The 24,401-nt window shown below is 36.5% G+C and overlaps 1 protein-coding gene and 1 long non-coding RNA gene across 6 annotated transcripts in view; one reads left to right on the forward strand and one right to left on the reverse strand.

The window, feature by feature from the left end:
• LOC123876287 (protein goliath) overlaps window positions 1–24,401 on the reverse strand; it is a 97,348-nt gene that overhangs the window by 24,447 nt on the left and 48,500 nt on the right. For all 5 annotated transcript variants that reach the window (XM_045922497.1, XM_045922493.1, XM_045922496.1 and 2 more), the window contains one exon: window positions 15,281–15,965. In XM_045922497.1, the coding sequence (XP_045778453.1) occupies window positions 15,281–15,565 (285 nt within the window). In that variant the 5' untranslated portion in view covers window positions 15,566–15,965. The remainder of the gene's footprint in view (window positions 1–15,280; window positions 15,966–24,401) is intronic.
• On the forward strand, window positions 1,203–22,565 carry LOC123876293. The gene is made up of 4 exons (XR_006798307.1): window positions 1,203–1,214; window positions 4,500–4,511; window positions 9,504–9,506; window positions 22,465–22,565. It is a non-coding gene; the product is annotated as an uncharacterized LOC123876293 (long non-coding RNA).

A 24,401-nucleotide genomic window follows, 5' to 3' on the forward strand; every position in this document is an offset into this window, starting at 1 on the left:
GTTTTTTTTATTCAGATACAAGTTAGCCCTTGACTGCAATCTCACCTGGTGATAAGTGATGATGCAGTCTAAGATGGGAGCGGGCTTACCTGGAAGGCATATGGCATGCCACACACCTTTAGTTTCTACACGGCATCATTCCGGGACGCTAAATCGTTTGGTGGCACGGCTTTGTCGGTAGGGTGGTAACAAGCCACGGCCGAAGCCTCCCACTAGACCAGACCAGAGGTTTAGAAATTATAAAATTCCAAACCCCTGCCGGGAATCGAACCCGGGATCTCACACTAATAAGAACACAGCGCTTACCACTACGCCACGGAGGTCGTCAATTGCAGGCTGGTTGCAATTTACATGGCAACCAGCCTACTTCGTCTCAATATGGTAGCAATACCTACGTTCGCTTTTGTTTTGAATAATAAAATGCCGTATACAATCGTCTACTGATGTTAGACTTGGTGCACATAATTATAGGTTTATATGAAGATTTTCGAGACCCTCGATAAGATAAGTTCTAATCACGTATTTGCACCTACTAATTAGCTAAACCGCTCGTAGCTTCTAACAATATCCTCTATTATGCATATCACCTTGTTAGAATATACTATCTCAGCGCATTCATCACCTGAACAGTGAGATAAAACCCTTAGGAATAGAAGTACCTATTAATACCACAGTAAAAAGAGAAACGCTGTACAGGATACTAATATTACAAAGAGGAAAGTTTGTGTGTATGTTTGTTACTCCTTCACGCTATAACTACTAGACGGATTTGGCTGGGAATGGAAATAGATAAAATCCTGGATTAGCACATAGGCTTTTTATCCCGGAAAATCAAAGAGCCACACAGGATTTCGACAAACCTAAAGCCACGCCGACGAAGTCGCGAGCATCAGCTAGTATGAAATAAATCATATCTGGAAGTGGAAGTGTAAGTGGCAAAATGTACAACCCGAAAAATATACAAAACAAAACAAAAGTAGTGGATCCGTTTACCAATAGTGATTGTATTTATTGTATTTTGGTAGAACCGAGTTATATTTCCGTTTTTAGGCTATAAAGGTTATCATAATTGGCTGAATTTTACAAAAACATTCTCTCTACCGTAAATAATAGTTAATTGATTCTTATTTGTTTTTCACATATTGATTAAAACTGACAATGACCATTGACCTTTGGCTGAAGTTGATTATTTATTAAATTAGTATAGAAACAATGTTTTAGGGGTCCGTACCCGAAGAGTGCCAACGGAACCCTGTTATAGCCTCCACTGTCCGTCCGTCTGTCTGTCTGAAAGCAGGCTGTATCTCATGAACCGTAATAGGTAGAGAATCGAAATTTTCACAGAGTGTACTATATTTCTGTTGTTATAGAAGAACAAATAATAAAACGTAATAATACCAGAATTCTTATTCTTATTATATTAAGGACATGACAAAACAGCATAATTTTCCTTATTTATGGCTCAAATGGTCTGAAATACATTATTATTATGAATTACAAATGGCTCATACGTAAACAAGGAAAAGTTCATATTAATATTGGTCACCGAATAATTAAGCACTTAAATTATTATTAAACAATTAAATTTTTATAGATAGTAACTTAATTAGGTTTTAATTGAGTATTTAAAATCCTTTTCTGAATTTTCTCATAGATAGGTTTCTCGATATAAAAAGAGGAAAGGATTACTTTCTTAATGTGATACGATTGTAGCGTCTCTTTTTAATGGTTTCGTAGTTTTTGTTTATTTGTTGTCTGTCTGTTTGTCTATCTGTCCGTCTGTTGTGTCGTCAAGAAAATCTATAGGGTACTTCCCGTTGACCTAGAATCATGAAATTTGGCAGGTAGGTAGGTCTAATAGAACAAATAATTAGTATTTTCAATTTTCAAAGTAATAAATAAACCAAGTGGGGTATCATTTGAAAGGGCTTTACCTGTACGTTCTAAAACAGATTTTCATTTATTTTATGCATAATAGTTTGATTTATCGTGCATAATGTTGGAAAAAAATAGTGTGTACGGAACCCTCGGTGCGCAAATCTGCCTATCACTTGGCCGGTTTTTTTTGTTAATATAAGATCTAAGTTCAAAAAGATTTTTTTACTTCATGCCTATATTTAGTCTTGTATTGCTTTTGTCAATAATAAGGGAAATTGAATGATATACCTAAATCTGGTTCTAATGACCAAGTCAAAAATTTCAAAAATCCGGTATTCGTGAATCCTCCGCCTTATCAGAAGTTATTGTGGTTGCGTCGTCGGTCGCGAACGCAATACTAATCGGCGTTAAAGCCTTCCGCTTCCCAGTAGCAACGTTTTAGTGGCATTAAAGTGTTTAAGGCCTCTGATAAACGCGATCACGTCGCATTCACCATACAGGGTGTAACCAGAACTCTAGCAAAAACGAAGACAGATGATAGTACTCATGATTACTGATAAAATACCACAGAACAAAACGCGAAAAAAATAAATGAAAAAATCCTTTTTTTATAGTTCACAATATTTTGCAAGTAAAACAGCTTACTGATGCTAGAGGTCAACGACCGTTGGGTAAGTAGGCCACTCGGAGTCAATGCCGCGTCGTAGATGGGGCATTGACTCGAATTGTGCAATCTACACATTGCGGGTTTAAAAAATATTAAACAAGGCAATTAATTTATTTAGGTTATTGGCATTGGATAGTGTTTCGGTAGTATAATAATAACGCTACGGTTTTGCTAGCGTTCTGGATACACCCTGTATTATGTTATCTCTATGACATAACATTGGAAAAGCCTGATACGCCAAAAACGTCTAAAAACATTAAAATTGCGAAAGCATTGATAGCTTAGTGGTTAAAAAGTCAGCTTTCTCTTCGTGTGGTCAAGGGTTCGACTACACTTGGTCCTATTGGGCAATATTATTTTAATATTATCGGGTGTTTCACTAGTCACTAAACTATGCTCAGTATTTTACGATATCTCTAGATTTGTTTAGTGAAATGGTCTAATTGAGTTGTCGTTTTAACATCTCCCGGGGTTTCAACAAATCACTGACGGATATGGCGAGGTCCCTGTATATGTCATTTCACTGCGACATAATTATACATAATTAAAAATATGTTAGACCCGTGACTTTGGCCGCGTGGGTTGATAGGTTTTTAAAAATCCCGTGAGAACTCTGATACCCCAAGACCCGGAGAAAAAGTGCATAAGTATGTGTGGCTGTTTCTATTGTACTCAATGTCTAAATTTATTGGTCTAAATTCTATCCTTATCTACTGGGGGCATTATGAAATGGATAACAATACACTTAGACCTGTCATTTTAGATTAGCTTAGTGATTGTGTACAAGAGAATAGCCAGATTAAATTCAAATTCTTATTGATATTAAATATAGATAGACCCATAATTTATTCTAAACTAGATGATGGCCGCGACTTCCTGCCTTTGCACCAAACTTCGTATAAATCAGTTAAATAGATGGACCCTTAGAAGAATCCCGAGGGAACTCTTTGATTTTCCGGGACAAAAAGTAGCTTATGTCCTTCCCCGGTATGTAAGCTAACTCTGTACTTTTCATCAAAAACGGTTAAACTGTTGGGCCGTGATAAGCTAGCAGAAAGACAGACAGACACACTTTCGCATTTATTATATTAGTATGGATTGTTTGACTCCTGCGCACAATACAAATAACGATACCGAATAATATAAGTTAATTCGTTATGTTTTAAATTTTATAAAGCGTTTCCGTTATTAATGACCTCAAAAACTGTTCCACTAATTTGATACCGAATGCTAAGTAACCGTGACTGAGCTACCGTTTCTTTGGAAAACATCAAAACATTAAAAACAGCTGTTAACGTATATCTTGTTACGCAGGCGAAGCCAGCGGCTGATACATAGTGAGCCAGCGCAACATGCATTCCCATTCCCACGTACGAATACGACCCGTATAGCTGACGCGGCGTAATACCAGAACCCGCGCGATGTGGGAATCGTAATATTAAGTTAGAATATTCTCATCCTTAGAGATAAGCACTAGTTTTTAGTCTTTTCATTTAAATGTAACTTTGAATATAATTATTATAAGGATATTATCGCCGACTAGTTTTCTTCCATCCACCTCCTGCGAGCCTAAACATTACTATCTTCTAAATATTTATAAAAGGAAAAACTGACTGACTGATTGCCTGACTTACTGACTGATCTATCAACGCACGGTTCAAACTACAGAACGGATCGGGCGAAAAGTCATGCAGATAGATATATTATGACGTAGACATCCGCTAAGAAGGGTTCCATGCCTCAAAAGGAAAAATAGAACCCTTATAGGTTGTCTGTCTCTCTGTCTGTCTGTCGTGTCTATCAAGAAACCTTTAGGGTACTTCCCGTTGACCTAGAATCATGAAATTGGGCAGGTAGGTAGGTCTTGTAGCACAAGTACAAGAATAAATCTGAAAACTGCGAATTTGTGGTTAATCATTAAAAAAATAATCAAAACGTGTTTCAACTTCCAAAGTAAGATAACTAAGTATACCAAGTGGTAAATAGGTATACCAGTCCTGCCCGCAAAATTCAAATTTAATTTGGTTTTTCGCAATTTGTCAACTAATACGACAACGTAGGCTTAAGGTATTTTAATTGCGACAATGGCAGTATCATCCTTACAGGTTTATATAAAAATCTTTACTTGAAAGGGTCTAGTTTAAGAAATTAATTCTAGTATCGTTGTGAGAATAGTCGATACTAGAATTAATTTCTTAAACTGGACCCTTTGCTATTGTCGCAATTAAAATACCATAAGTCTACGTTGTCCTAGAAGTGATCCTATAAGGACTCGGGTTTTGCACTGTGAGATACGGAAGCTTAAAATAAAAATGAGAAAACTGGAACACTATAACATAACTGAGACGTGTATGGCTCGAAATGATTTGGCATAGTAACACAATGACCTATTTGGGCAGATAACAAAAGATACAACGGCTCTTTTCATGCGATACTATGAAAATACTAATTTACATTTAAATTATTTTTTTCGTGACGTCACCACAAATTCAGTTTTCGGATTTTTCCCTTTACTTGTGCCATAAGACCATGAGTCTAGGTCAACGGGAAATAACCTAAAGATTTTCTTGACAGACACGACAGACGAACAAACAGACAGACAACGAAGTGATCCTATCAGGGTTCCTTTTTTCTTTTGAGGTATGGAACCTTAAAAATGTGGACTGGAAAGAACTCGATTTTTTTATCAATCCTAAAGCACAACCAAACAAAATTCTTTAGAATGCCAATTGAGACTGTTTGTGTGATCCGACGACCAACGCGACGGAGTTAATGAAAACACCAGTTTAATTTGTTCCAAGTTAATAATAGACTAGCAGCTGTTTCGATGTGGGATTTGGTTAGGGTGGCAACGCACTGCGAAATTTCACCGCGCGATTTTTCCTGCTAAAGTTTTGTTACTTATGGAAATTCTATGAAGCCGCATTTTGAAAAGAAAAACTTTGAAATGAGGCCGATAGCTTCTATTAGTTCGCGCGAAATAGTAACTAAGTAGGTAACAAGTTACAACTTACTGGAAAGGGCATAATGTTATCACACATTGATACTCGTGTATTGCCTTTCACTACTATTGCGTAATAGTTGGTAACCCACTAAAAGCGAGTTTCTCGCTATGCCCTTTGACGGTTAAATATCTGAGGCGGTGTCTTGACCTACTGCTGGCATCTAAGGGCTACGACGAAACAGTTTTTTTTTAATTAGGAAATACGCTCTTCATACACTCTTTTCATAATTTAAGCTAGTCAAGATAATATTAAATAATATTAGATGTAAGTGTTTATTGTAAGAAAACTTTTCTTGCCCCTAGAAGGTATACTCTGGAAGACAGGTTTTCCTAATGCAGGGGGTAGGGACTAGGTCACTAGGGACACATATGTAACTTAAAATTCTTATTACAATGCTACAGCTGATCCTGAGTCTGTTGAGCGTGCGTTGCCCCTCCCCGCCGAAGTCTTCACTCCAGCCATCCAAGCTCGCGCCAGAAGGATTATTGAAGGAAACGAAAATGGAATGTAACCTTCTTCACGAGCCGTCTCACTCAAACGGTACACATATACGTCGTTATCAGTAACGTGAAATCGATTCTTTTAAGTCTTACAATTTCAATTTTGATAACAATGGATTTTTAAAACAATGTGTAATTGTTCCGAAATAATAATAATTAATTAAACACACATTGATATATGAATATTGAGTAAGTACATTGAGTGAACAGGGTGATATGAAAAGCATGTTCAAATCAATAATGCTTTCAAGGGTTCCGTACCCGACGGATGCCAAAGACATACGGCCGTATTCACAATCATCACTATGAGGTCTCACAGTGCGCTCGAACGCATAGTGTAGGTTCCACCAATCAGATCATTGTAAATTGACGTGATACAGTCATCTGATTGGTGGAACCTACACTGTGCGTTGGAGCGCACTGTGAGACCTCAGTGATGATTGTGAATACGGGTGATAGCCTCCGCTATCCGTCCGTCTGTCCGTCAGCGGGATTTACATATCTCATGAACCGTAATAGGAAGAAAGTTGAATTTTTTCCAGAGACTACTTTTTTTTCTATTGCCGATGTAACAACTAATAATAACAAACCAAGATAGCGAATTTCAATAGCCGCCATGCAAATTAAAAGAACATAGTGTTATATAATATATCTTGTAAGATGGTACGGAACCCTTCGTGTGCAAATTCGATCCGCACTTGATCGGTTTTTTCATCGCCAAAGGGTTGCAAAATATACTGTGCTCGGGCTGTATGAAGAAACTCGAAACAACTTTATAAGGATAAAAACAAGATAGATTCGTGATTAAGATGCAATTAAAAGTTTACGTCATGCCATGACCCAAACAAAAATAAAACAACTCGTGTAACATCTCGATTACGCTAAGTTTTATCTTTATCTTTAAAAGATACAAAATCTAAAGCCAAGATGAAATCGTCAGGTTTCTCGCTTGTGTTACACAAAATTATTATCAGACAATGATGACACTATATTGTATTTTCTAATTAATTTACTTGCCTCAATATCATGAATCATGTAGGTACGGTTTATGAGAACGATTGAATTCATTGAATCAGATTTTTAAAAGATGACGTGATAATTTTTTCGCGTCATCTATTGTGAATCGATTGGTTGACTGAACACATCTCTCCTCTCCATTTAGGTGGATACCGGACCTTAGGCTTCCTTCTTTTCTCTAAATATACGGAAACAACCAAAAAAAAATCTACTCTTCAATACTTTAACTTTTTCATTAGTTAATTACCAACTTAATACCTAAGAATTCAAATTATCGTGAGAAGAAACGAAATTGTTGCTTAATCGAACATCAGTTAATCTATTTAATATATTCAAGTTATTATTACTTAATTTTAACTTCTTGCATACATTACAATTTAATTAACTTCGAACAGTTTATGATGTAGATAATTAAGTAGTAATCTCACAAATATTACATTTCATTATATTCTACTTTTGGTATAAACACGAAACCTACAAATATCTTTGGAACTTGTAAGATATAGATAAATTATTGTGATAGGCATTGATTTGTGGTAGATTTTATTACTTACTAGAATATTTACTGGCAAAAACATACTTAATATTAAAAGATTGTGTAAAGCCTTTGTAGGGACACAGGTAACACGATGCCCGCGCCTGAGTCAGCGGACCACCGCGGCTGCCGTGAATTATAATTTTATAACACAGTCTGTATGTACTACGTTCCCTTATTGGATTTAGAATTTTTAGGTTATGAAGTTTCAACTCAAGGTATTCGACCACTGGGCGAGAAAGTTGAGGCTATTGTCAATTTTCCCCGACCGGAAACGGTGGAGCAGCTCAGGAGATTCTTAGGTATGTTGAACTTCTACAGGTCACACATTCCCAAGGCGATAGAATATCAAGGCGAGTTAAATACTTATTTACATAATACTAAGAAAAAGGACAAGACTATGATTCAATGGACGGAAAAAGCCATCGAATCATTCGAGAAATGTAAAAGCAGCTTACAAAGCGCAGTTACATTATCGTATCCGTTACGTGATGTACCTTTGGCTCTGATGACGGACGCTTCTAACACGTGCGTCGGAGCCGTTTTGCAACAAAAGGTGAACAACGCATGGCAACCATTAGGTTATTTTTCCAAGAAGTTGACGGAAGCTCAGAGAAAATACAGTACGTACGACAGGGAGCTTTTGGCTATTTTCATGGCTATGAGGCATTTCAGGAATTTATATGAAGGTAGACCTCTAACAATTTTTACGGATCATAAGCCCTTAGTGTACGCGTTTACTAAAAGTAATAGTAATGTTGACAGCCCTAGGCGAGTTAGGCAGTTAGCTTTCATCAGCGAGTTTACCACCGATATTCAACATATAGGTGGGGAAGACAATGTGGTAGCGGATACGTTGTCTCGGATTGCAACAATAACATGTCCTACTTCGATAAATTACGAAGAATTAGCCACCCAGCAACTAAGCGACGAGTACCTAATGCAAGAGTTGCAGAACACACACAGCGGTAAGTTGCAGTTTAAGCAGATTTATTTACCATTGTGTAGTAAACCTATTTATTGCGAAATATCGGAAAGTAAGGTGAGACCATATTTACCTAAAGAATTTCGACGTTTAGCTTTCGATTCGGTCATAATTTATTAATAATAATTTAAGTCATCCGGGAATTCGGGCTAGTAGAAAGTTAATGTCACAAAAATTCTTTTGGCCTAGTATGAACAAGGACGTGAATCTTTGGGCGAAATCTTGTACCAAGTGTCAACGCGTCAAGGTTCATCGGCATACGGAATCTGAGATAAATAAGTTTCCGAAAGTCGATCGTTTTCAGCATCTACACATAGATATAGTGGGACCCTTACCTATCACTGCAGACGGTTACAGATATTGTGTAACCATGATAGATCGTTTCACAGGCTGGATGGAAGCGTTTCCGACACGCGACATGACAGCAGAGACGGTAGCTGAAGTAGTTTTTACAGGCTGGATATCTCGTTACGGAACAGTTTCCAAGGTCACAACGGACCAGGGAAAATCTTTCGAGAGCAATTTGTTTACTCAGCTTATGAAATATTTAGGGATAGAAAAACTACGTACTACTCCCTACCATCCCGAAGGTAACGGTATGGTGGAGAGATGGCATAGGTCATTAAAAGTAGCTTTAATGGCACGTCTTACGGTAGGTACTTCATGGGTAGATGAACTAGCGTTGCTAGGCTTAAGAGCGGCACCAAGGAGTGATACCGGGATAAGTGCAGCTGAACTTACGTTTGGTAGAACCCTAAGGTTACCAGGAGATTTTTATGATGACGCCACAATAAAAATCTCCGAGTCAGAATATTTAAATAAGTTAAAAGATTCAATTAGTAAAATTAAGCCCAAACCAGAATCGCACGGTAATAGTAGAACGTTGTTTGTACATCCAGATTTACAAGTGTGTGAGTATGTTTTCCTAAGAAATGACACCGTACGCCGTTCACTGCAGCCTCCTTACGACGGTCCTTATCGAGTTGCGAAGCGCAGTGGTAAAGTATATCTTATTCAGATAGGTGACAGGTTGAGTTCTGTATCGATCAATCGACTAAAACCGGCGTATCTACTAAATGAATCTGTAAGTATGGACATTCCCGAGAACGACAATTTGGTAAAAACTACCCGGAGTGGAAGAGTAGTTAAGAAACCAATTCGTTTCATGGAAACGCAGTTGTAATGATTCGATTATAGATTATAGTATTAAAATTTCTAAAGTTAGTGTTCAGTATATAATAAGTATTATAACATTGTACTGGTTTCATAATTTTAGCTAATAGGTATACATAAGTAGAACGATGCAATTGTCCTACGCAGCACAACTCTTTATATTGTTTAATAGATAGTAATATATAATTTTTTTGATAATATGTGTCTTTGCGGTAATTTGAGTACTTACATGTTCATTATTCTAAGTGTTACCTACTGTGTGTATGGTTATGTTTTATTTTCTGTAATGTGATACTTTTGTGTCAGCAATTGTAGCGGCAGGCGAGCGAAGTGTTGCATTGTGCACGTAACATATGCAGTCTCCCGGAGATGCCTATTAATTTTTTATATAAAGGAGAAATCAACTTTAAAAAAAAAAATTTTTTGGCAGGGGAGTACTGTAGGGACACAGGTAACACGATGCCCGCGCCTGAGTCAGCGGACCACCGCGGCTGCCGTGAATTATAATTTTATAACACAGTCTGTACTACGTTCCCTTATTGGATACACGCATTTGTGTAATAAACGAGATTATAAGGGAGATGTAGTTTCCTTTATATCTCCCAACTTAGGAGAGGCCAATATCCCCTAAACCTTCTTTAAATCGGACCAATTTATCTAAATTATAATAATTATTTAATATGTGTGTTATATGTATTATTATTTTTCTTTTATTCCATTTTGAAGCCATCATGTTATCATTAACAGTTAACCTATTACATATTATTGTACCTAAACAAAATTATAGACCGCTTTTCAATTACATACCTACTAAAAAAAAATTTCAAAAGAAAAATAAAACCAACTTCAAAAACGACAAACACTAAAAAGTAAAAAATAACTTTTGTTTAGCTACACGTGTAATGCACCTAGGTATGAAGTCGAGCGAGCATATTAAAACAAAATTAGAAATCCAAGAGTGAAGCTCGCCCGACTTCATACCTAGGTGCATTACACGTGTAGCTAAACAAAAGTTATTTTTTACTTTTTAGTGTTTGTCGTTTTTGAAGTCGGTTTTATTTTTCTTTTGAAAATTTTTTATTTCACAATTTTTAGTGGCCCCACTGTACTATAATATGCTGTGCCCAGTTAAAACCCTACTGTTTACTAAGCTATTACACTGATCGCGAGCAATTTGCTCCTATCCATTGAGGAGTTCTGTTCTCCATCTCCGAAGATATTCATCAGATCTTCACCAAATTTATATGGGACCACCTGCACAGTATACCCTTTCAAACAAAAAAAAAATTTTCCAAATCGGTCCAGGGGTCTTTGAGTAATCGGGGAACATACATAAAAAAAAAAAAGATCCCGACGAATTGAGAACCTCCTCCTTTTTTGGAAGTCGGTTAAAAAAAAACCTGATTGTTACTTTTATAAGTCATTAGAAGTATGGAAATTAAGTAATTACCTCGATAAGTATAATTTACTTGATACAAAATGTATAATAATAATAGTTTTTCAATTAGTTTTGTTTTTACTACTATGTATTTCCTAAACCCGTTCTCACTTCTTGCTACGATATCACGAAAACCTGTTTCTTTAATTATTATTATGTACATAAATAACATCATTTATTTATAGAGAATAATCTTGTTTACAGGATCTGAATTATTATAATTATCGGCGAATGTTGTTCCGTAGGTGACCCGACCCGGCAACAACAATCTCAAATGCCCAGAGAATATAAATTTTCATAGTTTAACCGATTATGATAACATTTGGCAAACAGCTTACATCCCGGGGACGGACCCAGAATACTTTTTACCCCGGAAAATCAAACATTTTTCCACTTCCAGAGATAGCTTGCGTCCCGGAAATTGACATAGGCAACTTTTATCTCGGAAAAGCAGAGTTTTCACGAGATTTTTTAAAAACCTAAATCAAACATGACAAAACATTTTTTTTTTTCTATATTTCAGCATTTATTAAGAGCAGTCGGGTTTTAGTATTGAACTTTATCTTGTTTGGGATTTCTGTTTTCACGTTATTTTGATCATCAAATAACGACGAAGTTTCTAAACTAATCTCAAGTGTTGATATCTCTTACAAAAGAAAATAATCGCCCACGAAACTTATTTCTGTGCATTTGTATGGAAAATTCTCAACGATTTCACAAAAACAATTTATTATTAGAACAAATAAAAGCGGACATTCACGGAGTAATGACTGGTTAAAAACATACCTGGGTATGAGTCAAAAATAATTCTTAACTAAGTATAGCATTTTATGTTTAGACTAAGTAGGTCTATTTTTAATGTATCAATGTAATAACTCTGCAAGTGAACCTAGCAAATGAAAATAAATCAAAATTAAAAATTAAAATAGCATTTTAACGGCGATAACACATCGATGCTGGTTCGATGGTGATAGCCTAATGGTTAAGACGTCGCGTCGCGTCGGTCGGTGTTTTATTGGGAACGTCGGGGGATAGATCCCGGGCACGCACCTCTAACTATTCAATTAAAATAAATATCACTTGTTTTTACGGTGATGGAAAACATCGTGAGGAAACCTGCATGCCTGAGAGTTCTCCATAGTCTTTTTTAAGGTGTGTGAAGTCAGCCAAGCCGCATTAATATGCGTGGTAGACTATGCACAAACCTTCTCATTCAGAGAGGAGACCGGTGCCTATTAGTGAGCAGGCAATGGGCAATGTTCATGAGGATGATGACGTTAGTTTTATTGTTCAATTTCATCTTAGCTTATTGTACAGTAGATAGAATTTACAGAATGTCTGGGGCGATGCCAAATTCGCGAGATCGTTGACATTGGATTGGACTGTGATATCAAAGTAGCGTAAACACCACAGATATATTAATGCCTATTGTGAAACTACGAGTTTATTTCTTGCTATCGAATTAAGGTTTTTAAAGAATTTCTCAAAATTTTTGCTTAGTGCGGAGGGTCTACCTGTGGTTGTCCTTAACACAGACTGATAAAGTCTAGCAAGGCCAACCACTTTTGATCTCAAATATCACACTAATATTATAAAGGCGAAAGTTTGTATGTGTGTGTGTGTGTGTGTGTGTGTGTGTGTATGTTTGTTACTCCTTCACGCAAAAACTACTGGACGGATTTGGCTGAAATTTAGAATGGAGATAGATAATATCCTGGATTAGCACATAGGCTACTTTTTATCCCGGAAAATCAAAGAGTTCCCACGGGATTTCAAAAAACTTAAATCCACGCGGGCGAAGTCGCGGGCATCGGCTAGTAACTAATAAATGAAATTCTTATAAGCAATTACTGTTAGATCAAATTTTATGGAAATAAATGATTTTGATTTGACCTTTTGGCCTCTTTGACCGCTACTTCATGGTTCACTTCCTAGTTCCTAAAGCGCCCAGTACACAATGGTCTGTGATGGGCCACGCTTTGCAATGCACAATTGTAGGCCACGATCACTTGGTGTTCACACAATGGCGCATGGCTCATTGCTGCCTGGCAAACCACTTGCGATGGACGTCGAAGTAATTACGGCTGCGGCTATTTATTTGTATACTGTTTACAAGTAATACAGAAGTGTGTACCGTCACAAAGTTATAAAAAAGAAATGGCGAAAAAGGCGATGGTGGATGCTGACCATTCATCGAAACAGGACAAGGTACGTACATTTTTTAATGTGGTACTTAGGTTATGATATTAATATTTAGAATGTTAACGTAACATGACTAAGAATTTTTTTACCGTTTTCAGGCAATTCATGGACAATCTGTTAAGTGACCTTGTTGCAGAACCATCAGGGGAATTCGATAACTTTGTTCGTATGTCATCTAGTGATTTCGAATATATATTGCAAAAAATATCAAATATATATTGCAAATATAAAAGAATTTTCGAATATATATTGCAAATATAAAAGTGCGGGCTCAGATTGATATAAATCAATAAACTTGAAAGTTTCTTCATTGCTCCACGATATTGACATTTTGGACGATCGAAAATTCTAGTTCTAGCACGAAACACAAAAGTGTACTATCCCCGTCAGCGGCCGGTGACGAACTAAACAATGGCCGATTGTGTAAACACCACAGGCCACGCTACGCCACGATTCCTTTGAAGTGTGCCCAAAAAACCGACAACTCCCCGATTGCGCGCCACGATTGACAATTGTCCGCCATCATATACCATTACCCCCTGTACACAATGGCGATGGCCTGTAGTGGGCCCGCATGGGCCATTGTGTACTGGGGCCTTAACGGTTCCGCAATTTTAAGTGGACCGTGGGCTAGTGGCACCTAGTGGTCACAGATATTCAGGACGCGAAACCCGAAGAGACGAAATGTTCCAATAATGCCCGTTAAAATTTAGTATTTTTAAAATTAATTTCATTTCCTTTACGAGTAACTCAAAAAGAAATTATGGATAGGTATTATTTAAGTATTTGTTGATTAATTAAATGAGATTTATAAATTTAAATTTAGGTAGAAAGGGGTTTCAATGCGTTTCTTTTGTTCGCGCCGCGGAGCGTGCAATTAGATTGAAATATAGTGCGCGCACAGCTATCTAATTGGCGATTTTACCCTACGGAGCTGAGAACGGAATATTAAGGACTAGCTGACGCCCGCGACTTCGTCCGCGTGGATTTAGGTTTTTCGAAATCCCGTGGGAACTCTTTGGTTTTCCGGGATAAAAAGTAGCCTATGTGCTAATCCAGGATATTATCTATCTCCATTCCGAATTTCAGCCAAATCCGTCCAGTGGTTTTTGCGTGAAGGAGTAACAAACACACACACACACACACATACAAACTTTCACCTTTATAATATTAGCGTGATGTTACGACTCAAAAACATACTTAATATGTATATCTACTTAGATAGGCAAAGCTGATTCCTTACCTACCTGCTTAATAATCGACAATCAACAACAAGGATATGACGTGGTAATCAAAACAGACATATTAATGATATAATTTGCACAAGTTATCAGCCGTTTCGTGAATAATAATCTTAATTCCTGTATTAAGAGATAACATTTATAAATAGCAACTATTAGCAAACTGAAGTGGTAGTGGGCAGGCTATGCCTATCGTAGAGGCGATGGCCATTGGAGCCGGGAAGTCCATGAGTGAAGACTTGCATATAAGCAAGCGTAGTGTGGGACGCCCTACAGCAAGATGGACCGATGATGTAAAGAGGCTGGCGGGAAGTGGCTGGATGAGGAAGGCTGAGGACCGGGTGTGGTGGCGCTCTTTAGGGAAGGCCCTATATAATTATGTCCAACAGTGGAAGTCCACAGGATGATGATGATTTATAAAACTATGCTCCTGAGAAAAGCATATTATACAATCGAAGATTGTGGAGTTCAATTACATTTATTACATGGCATAATATTATTGTATATCAAATCTTTGAAAAGAGTAACCACCGAGTTTCTTGTTGGTTTTCTCGGTAGGAAAGGTATTCCGAACCAGTGGTAGATGCCTTTGACGATTCAAAAGTGCTTGTAAAAGTTTTTTTAATAAATAGGGCTTACCTCTGACGTCTCTGTGTAGACTTCACCGTGCTCATCCTTGTACGTGATGTTTATACTGGCAACAGTATAGGTGTCACTGCCGAATCTCTCCTCCGAGGGTCCGTACCTTACGGACTCGAGCTCGCTACCCGGCGTGTGACATCCCACTATACTGACGAACCATCCCAGTGCCGCCAGCCCGGACCACAGACCCTCCACGCGCATTTTAAAAGCACATTCGATATCCGAAGATTTAAAAAGCACAACACACGCACACACCCTCAATATATTGATTATGTTACACATACACACACTGACACTAGTTACTCGTAAAACACGTCGTGTTACGGCTACGCTCTTTCACTGTATGCCGTTACGAAAAATTTAAACACGTTATCAATAAATATTATTATATCTATCGATTTAATCGCAACGAATTTTCGTTAACAACGTAACACTTTATCGTTTTGTCACTGCGGAATCCGATACTGGCTTGCAAGAAAAACAATTTGATGACTCCAGTATCGATAAGTTTTCTTGTTATACTTTCGCTAGCGCGTGTTTGTTTTTCGTTTTGTGAGCGAGAGTTTTCGTCATAACAACATCGGTGACGCAGCCTCCCGCATTGAAGACGCTAGATTAGTTCATTAACTTCGTAATCCACTGCTGCTCCATACCCGGCGAGGACATTGGCTGCAGCCGGCAACTGTAACAATGGATAGCGTCATATTAATTCATGAGTTTCAGTGTATTTAAAAATATAATAATCTTAGTAAATGTCGTTATTAGTTGCCTTTTAGTCGATAATATCGATCACATAATATAATATGATCAACTTATGAAAAACTTCAGTTAAAAGTTTATGTCAGCAGATGATGGAGGTTCCATTGCACATCCTCTATGACTGCTATCAAGCCTTGATTCATGAATAGATATTATTATCGTGTTTGATATTTGATAGTTTAGACTTTAGGCCTAATTTATTTTGTATATTGATTAAGATAACACTTCTTGTTACTGTGTTCTCCAGAGTAACAAACAAAGATAATGATGTTAAAATGAAGATAAACAAGATAATATTATTATATTCGCAATTATATAGCTTTTGCCCGAGACTTTGTCTGCAGTACAAATATAATTTATAGTCTATGTTACTTCTGGATAAGGTGGCTTTCTAAAATGGTGAAAGAATTATTAAAATCGGTTCAGTGGTTTCAAAGATTATCATTTACAAAATAAACAAGTCTTTCCTCTTTGTAATATAATCATAGATAATATTAATAGTTCACCTTTATTTGGTTAAGTTTATTTAGGTAAAGTCTCCCTAAATAATCATCTAATTGGTTCTCATTCATCTCTATTAAATATAAAAGATTAAAAGATCTTTCTTTGTTCCTCTTTCTTTCAAATTGCTTAGTATTCAAATGAAAACCCAACTACGTTTGTATGAAGAGTTCTAGGGAGCAGGAAAATCGGTTCAGCAGTTTAACACAAAGGTAGAATACAATTTCACATATGTATTTACTAACTTAATATCATGTGATGATTCTTTTATAATATCTAGGAGCCCTGAAACTTCAATTAATTTATTTGTTGCTCACATTCTATAAAATAATCATTTTAGTTTTATTATATTCCGCTAACATATTAATGTGATGAGTTTCAAAAATCATGTGGGATATGTAAATATTATCAGAAAGAAATAAACAATTCGTTAAAGTAGGTTATTCATACCTAAACAAATCTAAGGCCATTGACTGCCGGCCGTTGACCGCAAATCTATAAAAAATTAATAATGCTGTGTGAATCATGGAATTGTGATAAGGTTTTCTGTTTAGAACGAGTCGGACGATAAGAAAATTAGTTCCGATTTCAAGTTCTAAGGAAATTATGGAGTTCTTATTCTTTTTTTTAGTTAGTAATTAAATTTAATAGTAAACTATTTTGACGATTCAAAAGCGCTTGTAAAAGTTTACTTAAAAAAATATTCTATCCTATTACTTATTTATGTTTTAATTTCAGAAAGGTCGTGAACTTTTTATTTACGTTGTATATCTATTACCTACTGTGTTACCCTTATCTAAGTCGATATGGCGGATATGACAAAAAAATAAGTTGAGATAAGTCTGTCGAGTTTGTCTGAAAGGTCTCAATATTTAGATACCGAAAACACTTATCCACTTATATAATTTGTATTTACAAATATGAACCATAAATATTCTACTTTAGCTGTAGTGGCGTTTTAGAAGTAGTCGGGTCTTATTTCTTTATTTGGTTTCGGAGGCCTACCGCCCGTAGTCTGTCAATATTTACAGTGTGACGAGCGCAATAACCTCTTATGGTTCGCCACCAGTAAACTGGGATTCGGCAAATGATTCTTGATATCGCGAATTGCGTGACTGGCGTCAACCATATCGCTGTCGTATTGGCTGTAAAAAAACCGGCCAAGTGCGAGTCATCCGTACTCGGGTAATTTCCGACATTTTGCACGATAAATCAAAAACTATTATGTATAAAAATAAATAAAAATCTGTTTTAGGATGTACAGGTAAAGAAATCCCTTTCATATGATACCCCACTTGGTGTAGTTATCTTGTTTTGTACGAAACCCTCAGTGCGCGAGTCTGGCTCGCACTTGGCCGGTTTTTTCATTTTGAGTTAGGTACGGAACCCTAAAAAAAGTCACGTCTGCCGACGCGGCTCGCTGATTAACCTTATTTAAATATCCGCCAAACACAACCATTTACCCGATTGAGAATAGTGTGGCCAGTTGATTTACCGAAAGCTTGGTGGAGATTGCTTTAAGCAATATGGCCGCCTTTGCATACCATTGTTTTTTTAGTTTATAATTTCTTATTTGTTTTGTTTTTTCTTGTTTTGTGTGCAATAGAGTCATCTATCTATCGAAACTCTCTCACTATTGAGTTAAATTAACTGATGCACCAAGCATATTATAAATTCAGCCAATCTCTATTATTGAGATTGTACTAATGGGATAATAACAACTTTCGTGCTGACCAGATTCTCTAATAAATCGTAAATAAAATAGGTACAGATGTTTCCACAGATTCTCGATGTTTCAAAATCACTATGAAGTAGGTATCAACTATCAAGCCTTGCGTTGGAAGTTGGAACGCTATGCTGCAATACGATTTCTACACTTTTTTTCAAATAACATATAACATCACGACTATATGACTGATGAAGAAAAGTCACGATTTAATAATTAATTAATTGTTGTTAAGTTATTATCATTGTATTTTTATCATTTGCTGATGAGTGATGACATAAAATTCATCAAGATATTAATTCGTATTTTATCACTTGCGTGTTAAGTTATAAATTTTCTGTATTTAAAAAATAGGATTTTATAGTTAAGGCTTACATATAATATTTCGTAATCTGAATTTTTCGATTTTAACAGTTGTTACTTGTAAGAGTATTCTGCCGATCTGATTTTGACCAACGTGGTGGACTATGGCTATAACCTTCTCATTCTGAGAGGAAACCTGCAGTAAGCCGACAATGGTTTGATGATGAACTTGTAAGAGATGCAGCCTGCAGAGATAGAAATACGAATACGTGGTAGGTATAGTATGCGAAAGGTTGAGATGGCAATCGGGGTATGAGACGGGGGGACGCCATGCACACCCGCACGTCACCCGCTTACCCGCCGTGGGTAAACGGGGGGGCTGTGAGGGTGTGCGGGGCGTCCCCACCACGGTTGCCATCTTACCTGTCGCGCACTATAGGTATGTGTATGTAAAATTGGCGACACGCTCGCTTTAGGTAGGTACTGGTATCAAAGAACGGCAGATAGCATTTCTATTAAAACTTAATTAGAATTCTGTGGTCACGAGGTTGCCATTATGTTATTGTTAGTCTTATCAACAACCGGTATAGTATTTACTTACTATGCAGGCGCCACAATGCCAATCACTTTTATACCTACTACGTGAGAAAAATCTCACCTACATGTTATATGGTACATAATAGGACCCACTTCACATCGGCAGTCGAAAATTGGGTCGCAGCCAGTCACCGTGTGTTTAAGATAGCTAAACTAGTGTGTGGAGACTTTATTAAAACATTGATATTATATTTTATGGTATTACCCACGATATCCATTCAAAGACGTTCCGAATTTCCGAGACAATTTCATGTCAGATAGTGAAAATATGTCAGATAATGAAAATTGGCCAGATAATAATAGAGAGAGCCAGCGCGTGTTAGACCTTCGTTATTTTAGAAAAGCTGAAAGTGGCAGCAACCCCATACTAGACGCTCTTAGAATTTAAAAGTCTTAGGGTGTCTGACAGGGGGTTGCCAAAAAGATAACTCGTAAAATTGAAGCATCGGGTATATAAGTCGGAGTGTATTTAGACTGCAAGCCGACTGCAAAATTGCAGTTGGTATGCAGTTGACATATTATATAACTGTATTAAACAGCACGCGAACTGACGCTTGACTGTTTCGACAGTACATAGACAGGTTGCATATCCTTTTCATTTTTGTGTATCTTGGGTTTCTATATCAATGTTGAACTAGTTGCTAAACCATGACAAAGTTATTTTCAAGTTTCGACACAAAACTGGACCACTCTCGGTGGACAATCTCCACAACGTGAGTTTATCTAAAGGAAAGAGGTACTATAACCTAAATCTACCTTCGTAGTATCTAATCTCTACATAGTATAAAATAAACTCGCTTCCCGCCGTCAGACTTGGGCGCGTTTGGAGTTTAAGAGGGCTCTCTCCGTCACTCGTTTCATACAAACGTAGTTCCAATTTCATTTGAATATTAAGCAACCAAAGTCCATGAAATTTTGCAGACATATTCTAGAAAATAATATCTATGTCTGTGGTTTTCCAGATTTCTGTTAAAATATTCGGTTTCAAAGATGCGCGGTCTTAAAAATTTACATACAAATCTTTGAGCCCCTGTAATTTTAAAACTACATATTTTTAGAAAAAACTAAAACACCACAGGCAAAGATATTAGTTTCTAGAATATGTCTGCAAAATTTCATGGACTTTGGTTGCTTAATATTCAAATGAAATTGGAACTACGATTGTATGAAACGACTGACGGAGAGAGCCCTGTTAAAACCCTCGTAGCTTTAGTTTTATCACCACTACATCACTGTTTGACAATAAGAAAGTGTACCCAATTTGAAAAGTGACTTAGTCCCTCTGTATGCTTAGATCTTTTAAACTACGTTTAATTTCGAGATTGTATATGTACAACAGAGCACCATTACAGGTGTAAAATACAACAATTTAACTTAAAAGTTTTAATGTTACTAATTTACATGTTTGAAGTAGATTAGGATATTTTTTGTTACAACTCTATCGGCTTCCTGAGTGCGTTTTTCTTGTGATAAAATTAGCCAGGAAGCAGAAATGTCCCAATTCGTTGTAAAACGATTACAGAATTAATTCGAACGCAATGCCGCCCCACATTTCCTACACGTTATGCAAATAATGTTAATTATATAACTGATAACGCTAAATGAGAATAGAGACGAGAACAAATTGTTACTAAGTAGTTACTAAGTTGTGTGTGCAATGAAATGAGTGCGAGATAATTATGCGTTCAAATTAATCTTTAATCTAAATGTATATTAAAAGAAAAGGTGACTGACTGACTGATCTTGAGCAGCTCGAACTACTGGAAAGATTGGGTTGAAAGCTATGCAGATAGCTATAATGACTTAGCTCCATTAAATGTGTAGTAGGTTGTTCAAGGATAGCAGAGTCTGGTAGAGGGCACCAAAGTACATATCTACTAGATCGCACATTAGGTGGATAGACTAAGTAAAGGCTGCGATAGACAACCCCTTATATTACGAGTGCTCAAAGAAGGCAGCCACAGAGAGGAATAGAGAGGCATATCCAGCGTCGACTACAACCGCTCTGCAAAGGGCGTAACAACAAAGAAGAATTTGAACCTAGCAATCAAAATGAGTCCGATACATACCTATTACTTATTAGGACCTGTATTCACTATTCACCTTTTGTTAATTAACGACCAATTAGTATTTTTATTTTATCTTAGGCATAAATTTTGTACAATGTAAACTTTTTATTGATTAGTAATTTTTTTTTTTAACTTCTTTTGGCACAAGTAGTGACACCTAATTAATAAGTTATATATCTGATAATGTGTGTGAAATATATAGATTTAAGAATGGTTTGATATAATAATTTTCTGGTGTCCTAATAAATATAAATAAATAAATATTATGTAGAGCTATATTTATACCCGAAGTAGGCCGTTCCGCGATTAAACAGTATAGACTGGTTAGTTTGTGTACTTGGTAAAGTACTACAGATACTTAACGTAGAATTACGTAATCTGAATATTTCACACAATTCTAGCGATAACAGATAATAATATAAGCCTATTATACATTTAATTAGAAAACTAAATTGCAGTCTTCTTACATGATTCGCGGAAGTGTTTAAATAAAAATGATCTATTTCATTATCTCAGTATTCCGTGTTTGCGAGGGGCTTACAAGGCAAGTTCTAGATAGTACGGCTTAGTTGCCCTCGTAACTTGCTTTATATGCGATAACATTCTTTTAAACATAGTAAGTTATATGTTTTATATGAGTATAACCTTTAAAATTCCGTTTAACAATATTTTATCCTATTACATAACTAACAACGATTAAATTATCAGACTTATCAGTGTTGAGAAGACTCGATAATTCAAAAATGGGATGATTTTTTTGACTAGTTCATCCGGTGATATGGCGATCTAATACCGTACTTACTTTACTCACTTAGGAGTTAAAACGAGACAGATTTATGTCAGAGATATAACTCTGTCTTGTTTTAAGTTTTTAAAATACAAGCAAAGTCAAAGAAACTACGCTCTACAGATTTCAGTCTAAGCTCTCCACCACGTCTTAGCTTAGGCCAAACAGAAACAACTGCTTGCAACGTTTGTAAATCCTTTTAGTAGAAGCAAGAGAATTAATTTTTGAGAAATAACTAAAGGACGAATTTATCGTTTATTCCCGATCGATAAATGATCTTCTTTGCTCAAGTAAAACAAGAGAAGTGTTGCAAATTATAACCAAACCCCCATAAAATACACAAACACATAAAACAAAAGCACGTGTACAGTCAAAGGCCGTAAGTCGTTTAGCACCTTAATGATCACATTCGCGTGGCACGGTTATGTACATGCGTTAGGTGTGTGTGGCGTGTTTATAGAAAACGGTTATAAGTGTGACTGGTTCTTAATGTAATAGTTTCACGGAGTTGCTACTCGAATTCTGAGGCCGACCGTACATTGTTAGAGTACATTAGGCGTAAACTCTGAGTTGAGACATAGTAAACTTTCACTTTATGTCTCGTGGTAAAAGGGAATGATTTATATTTGTTTCCCTCACGAAGGTTGGTTTACGACCATGACGCGGCAAGGTTTGTCCTTCGCAGGTGTAAAGCTCATTATACGGTCTTTTGTTGGTCTAGTGATGTGGGGTCCTTATCGATAAAATACCTGTGGCCTGTCGGCGTAGTTTGACAACTAGTATGACGATTCTGACGGCAACTAATTTTTAGAGTATTTGCATATTTTTCTTACCTATGTAATAAAAAAAGGACAGATTATTATAATTTAATTGAAAAGTGTCAAACTTCGTGATTTTAGATTCCAGTCTTGAGCACAGTGTATTCATATTCATATTCACATCAGATTAAGCGCAAATCTCTAAAACGCACCAAGCATACAACAAGCATAGTTACCATTAATTCAGCCAATCACAACAATTGGTATTTTGAATGTAAGAAACAACATAGTTCAAAGTTAATTCCGCCTGCTATGACCTTCTTTTTGAACACGTTTATCTTGAACTGATAAAGTGCATGTCAAACGCAGAACACGCATCGACAATTCAAAAACTAAGAAACCTAATAATAAATAATTTTAAAATAGGTACCTATTTAATAAGTATTTGTATATGCATTTGGCGATTCAAAAGTTAATTTAATGGAGATAAAAGTTTATCTGAATAAAAATATTTCTATTCTATCACTCGAGGTGGTAATACAAAAAAAAAATAGCGACTCTCACTTTCCACAAATCTGAAAAAAAATATTATTTTATACTATAGGACAACAATTTTCTCGCACCTCTTGTAATTTATTTTTAAAATAGCTGCGCATTTTATTTAATAAGGATTCTTTGTTTTACAAAGGAATCCTAAAAAGTGCTAATCGAGTTCCATCCAGTTTTCACCACACAGAAGTTTTCACTCTCAGAGAAGGCCTCGGGAGACTAGGCCACTCGGTGTGGCGTGGACCCAGTTAATGACTCGTGTCGATTGACAAGCCTTAATAAAGATTAATCGACATGCCATCCATCACTAGCTGGAATAGAAATAAGGTCGGTCTTTGGGCGTTTCCCCCGTCGCGTGCCAGCCTGAACTTCAGCTTATAAGGTCACACCATTAACTGAAGGCTACGAACTTGGGGCTTTCGACGCGCCATTGGCAATGAATTGAAGGAAATTCTATGGCCATGAATATGTGGAGGAATTTTGAGGGCTGTATTTAGGTATAGCTACTTTGGACTTATTATTACAATGCTTCCTGTTTAAAGTAATCTGTTATTTTGGTACCCCATGGGTCGTGCGTAACTAATAAGGTACCTAATAAGTAAATAACAACGTAAAATATTGGTAAGTAAATATAGTACATAGTTGGCCTCAAATGGGGTTAATATTTAGAGTTATCTAATGCAAGGCATGCATTGCAATGTCTCTTTGTTTGAAAGACTTCACACAATCGGATCACTCAATTAGATGAACAATACGCTAACGCATATGCGTTATGAACAGACAGACATTAACTTTCATATATAAGATACGTATTATATATATTCTAAATACATAACTCAACCACAATACTTAATGAAAACAGAAGTGCGAATTTTTCCGTTATTGCTGATCGCACTATTCGGATTTCCTAGTATAAGCGGCCAACGAAATGGAGCTCTTGAAGTATCTAATTACTAAGATAGCTAGGAAACTTTTAATGATGTTTCGCGAATTTTTAGCTACTCATTGTAATCCATTATTAAATTAAGTACCGCTCGAGCATTTCCAGATAAATCACCAAACCGCAATG

This window comes from Maniola jurtina, chromosome 21, assembly GCF_905333055.1.
Source record: "Maniola jurtina chromosome 21, ilManJurt1.1, whole genome shotgun sequence".
NCBI lineage: Eukaryota > Metazoa > Arthropoda > Insecta > Lepidoptera > Nymphalidae > Maniola > Maniola jurtina.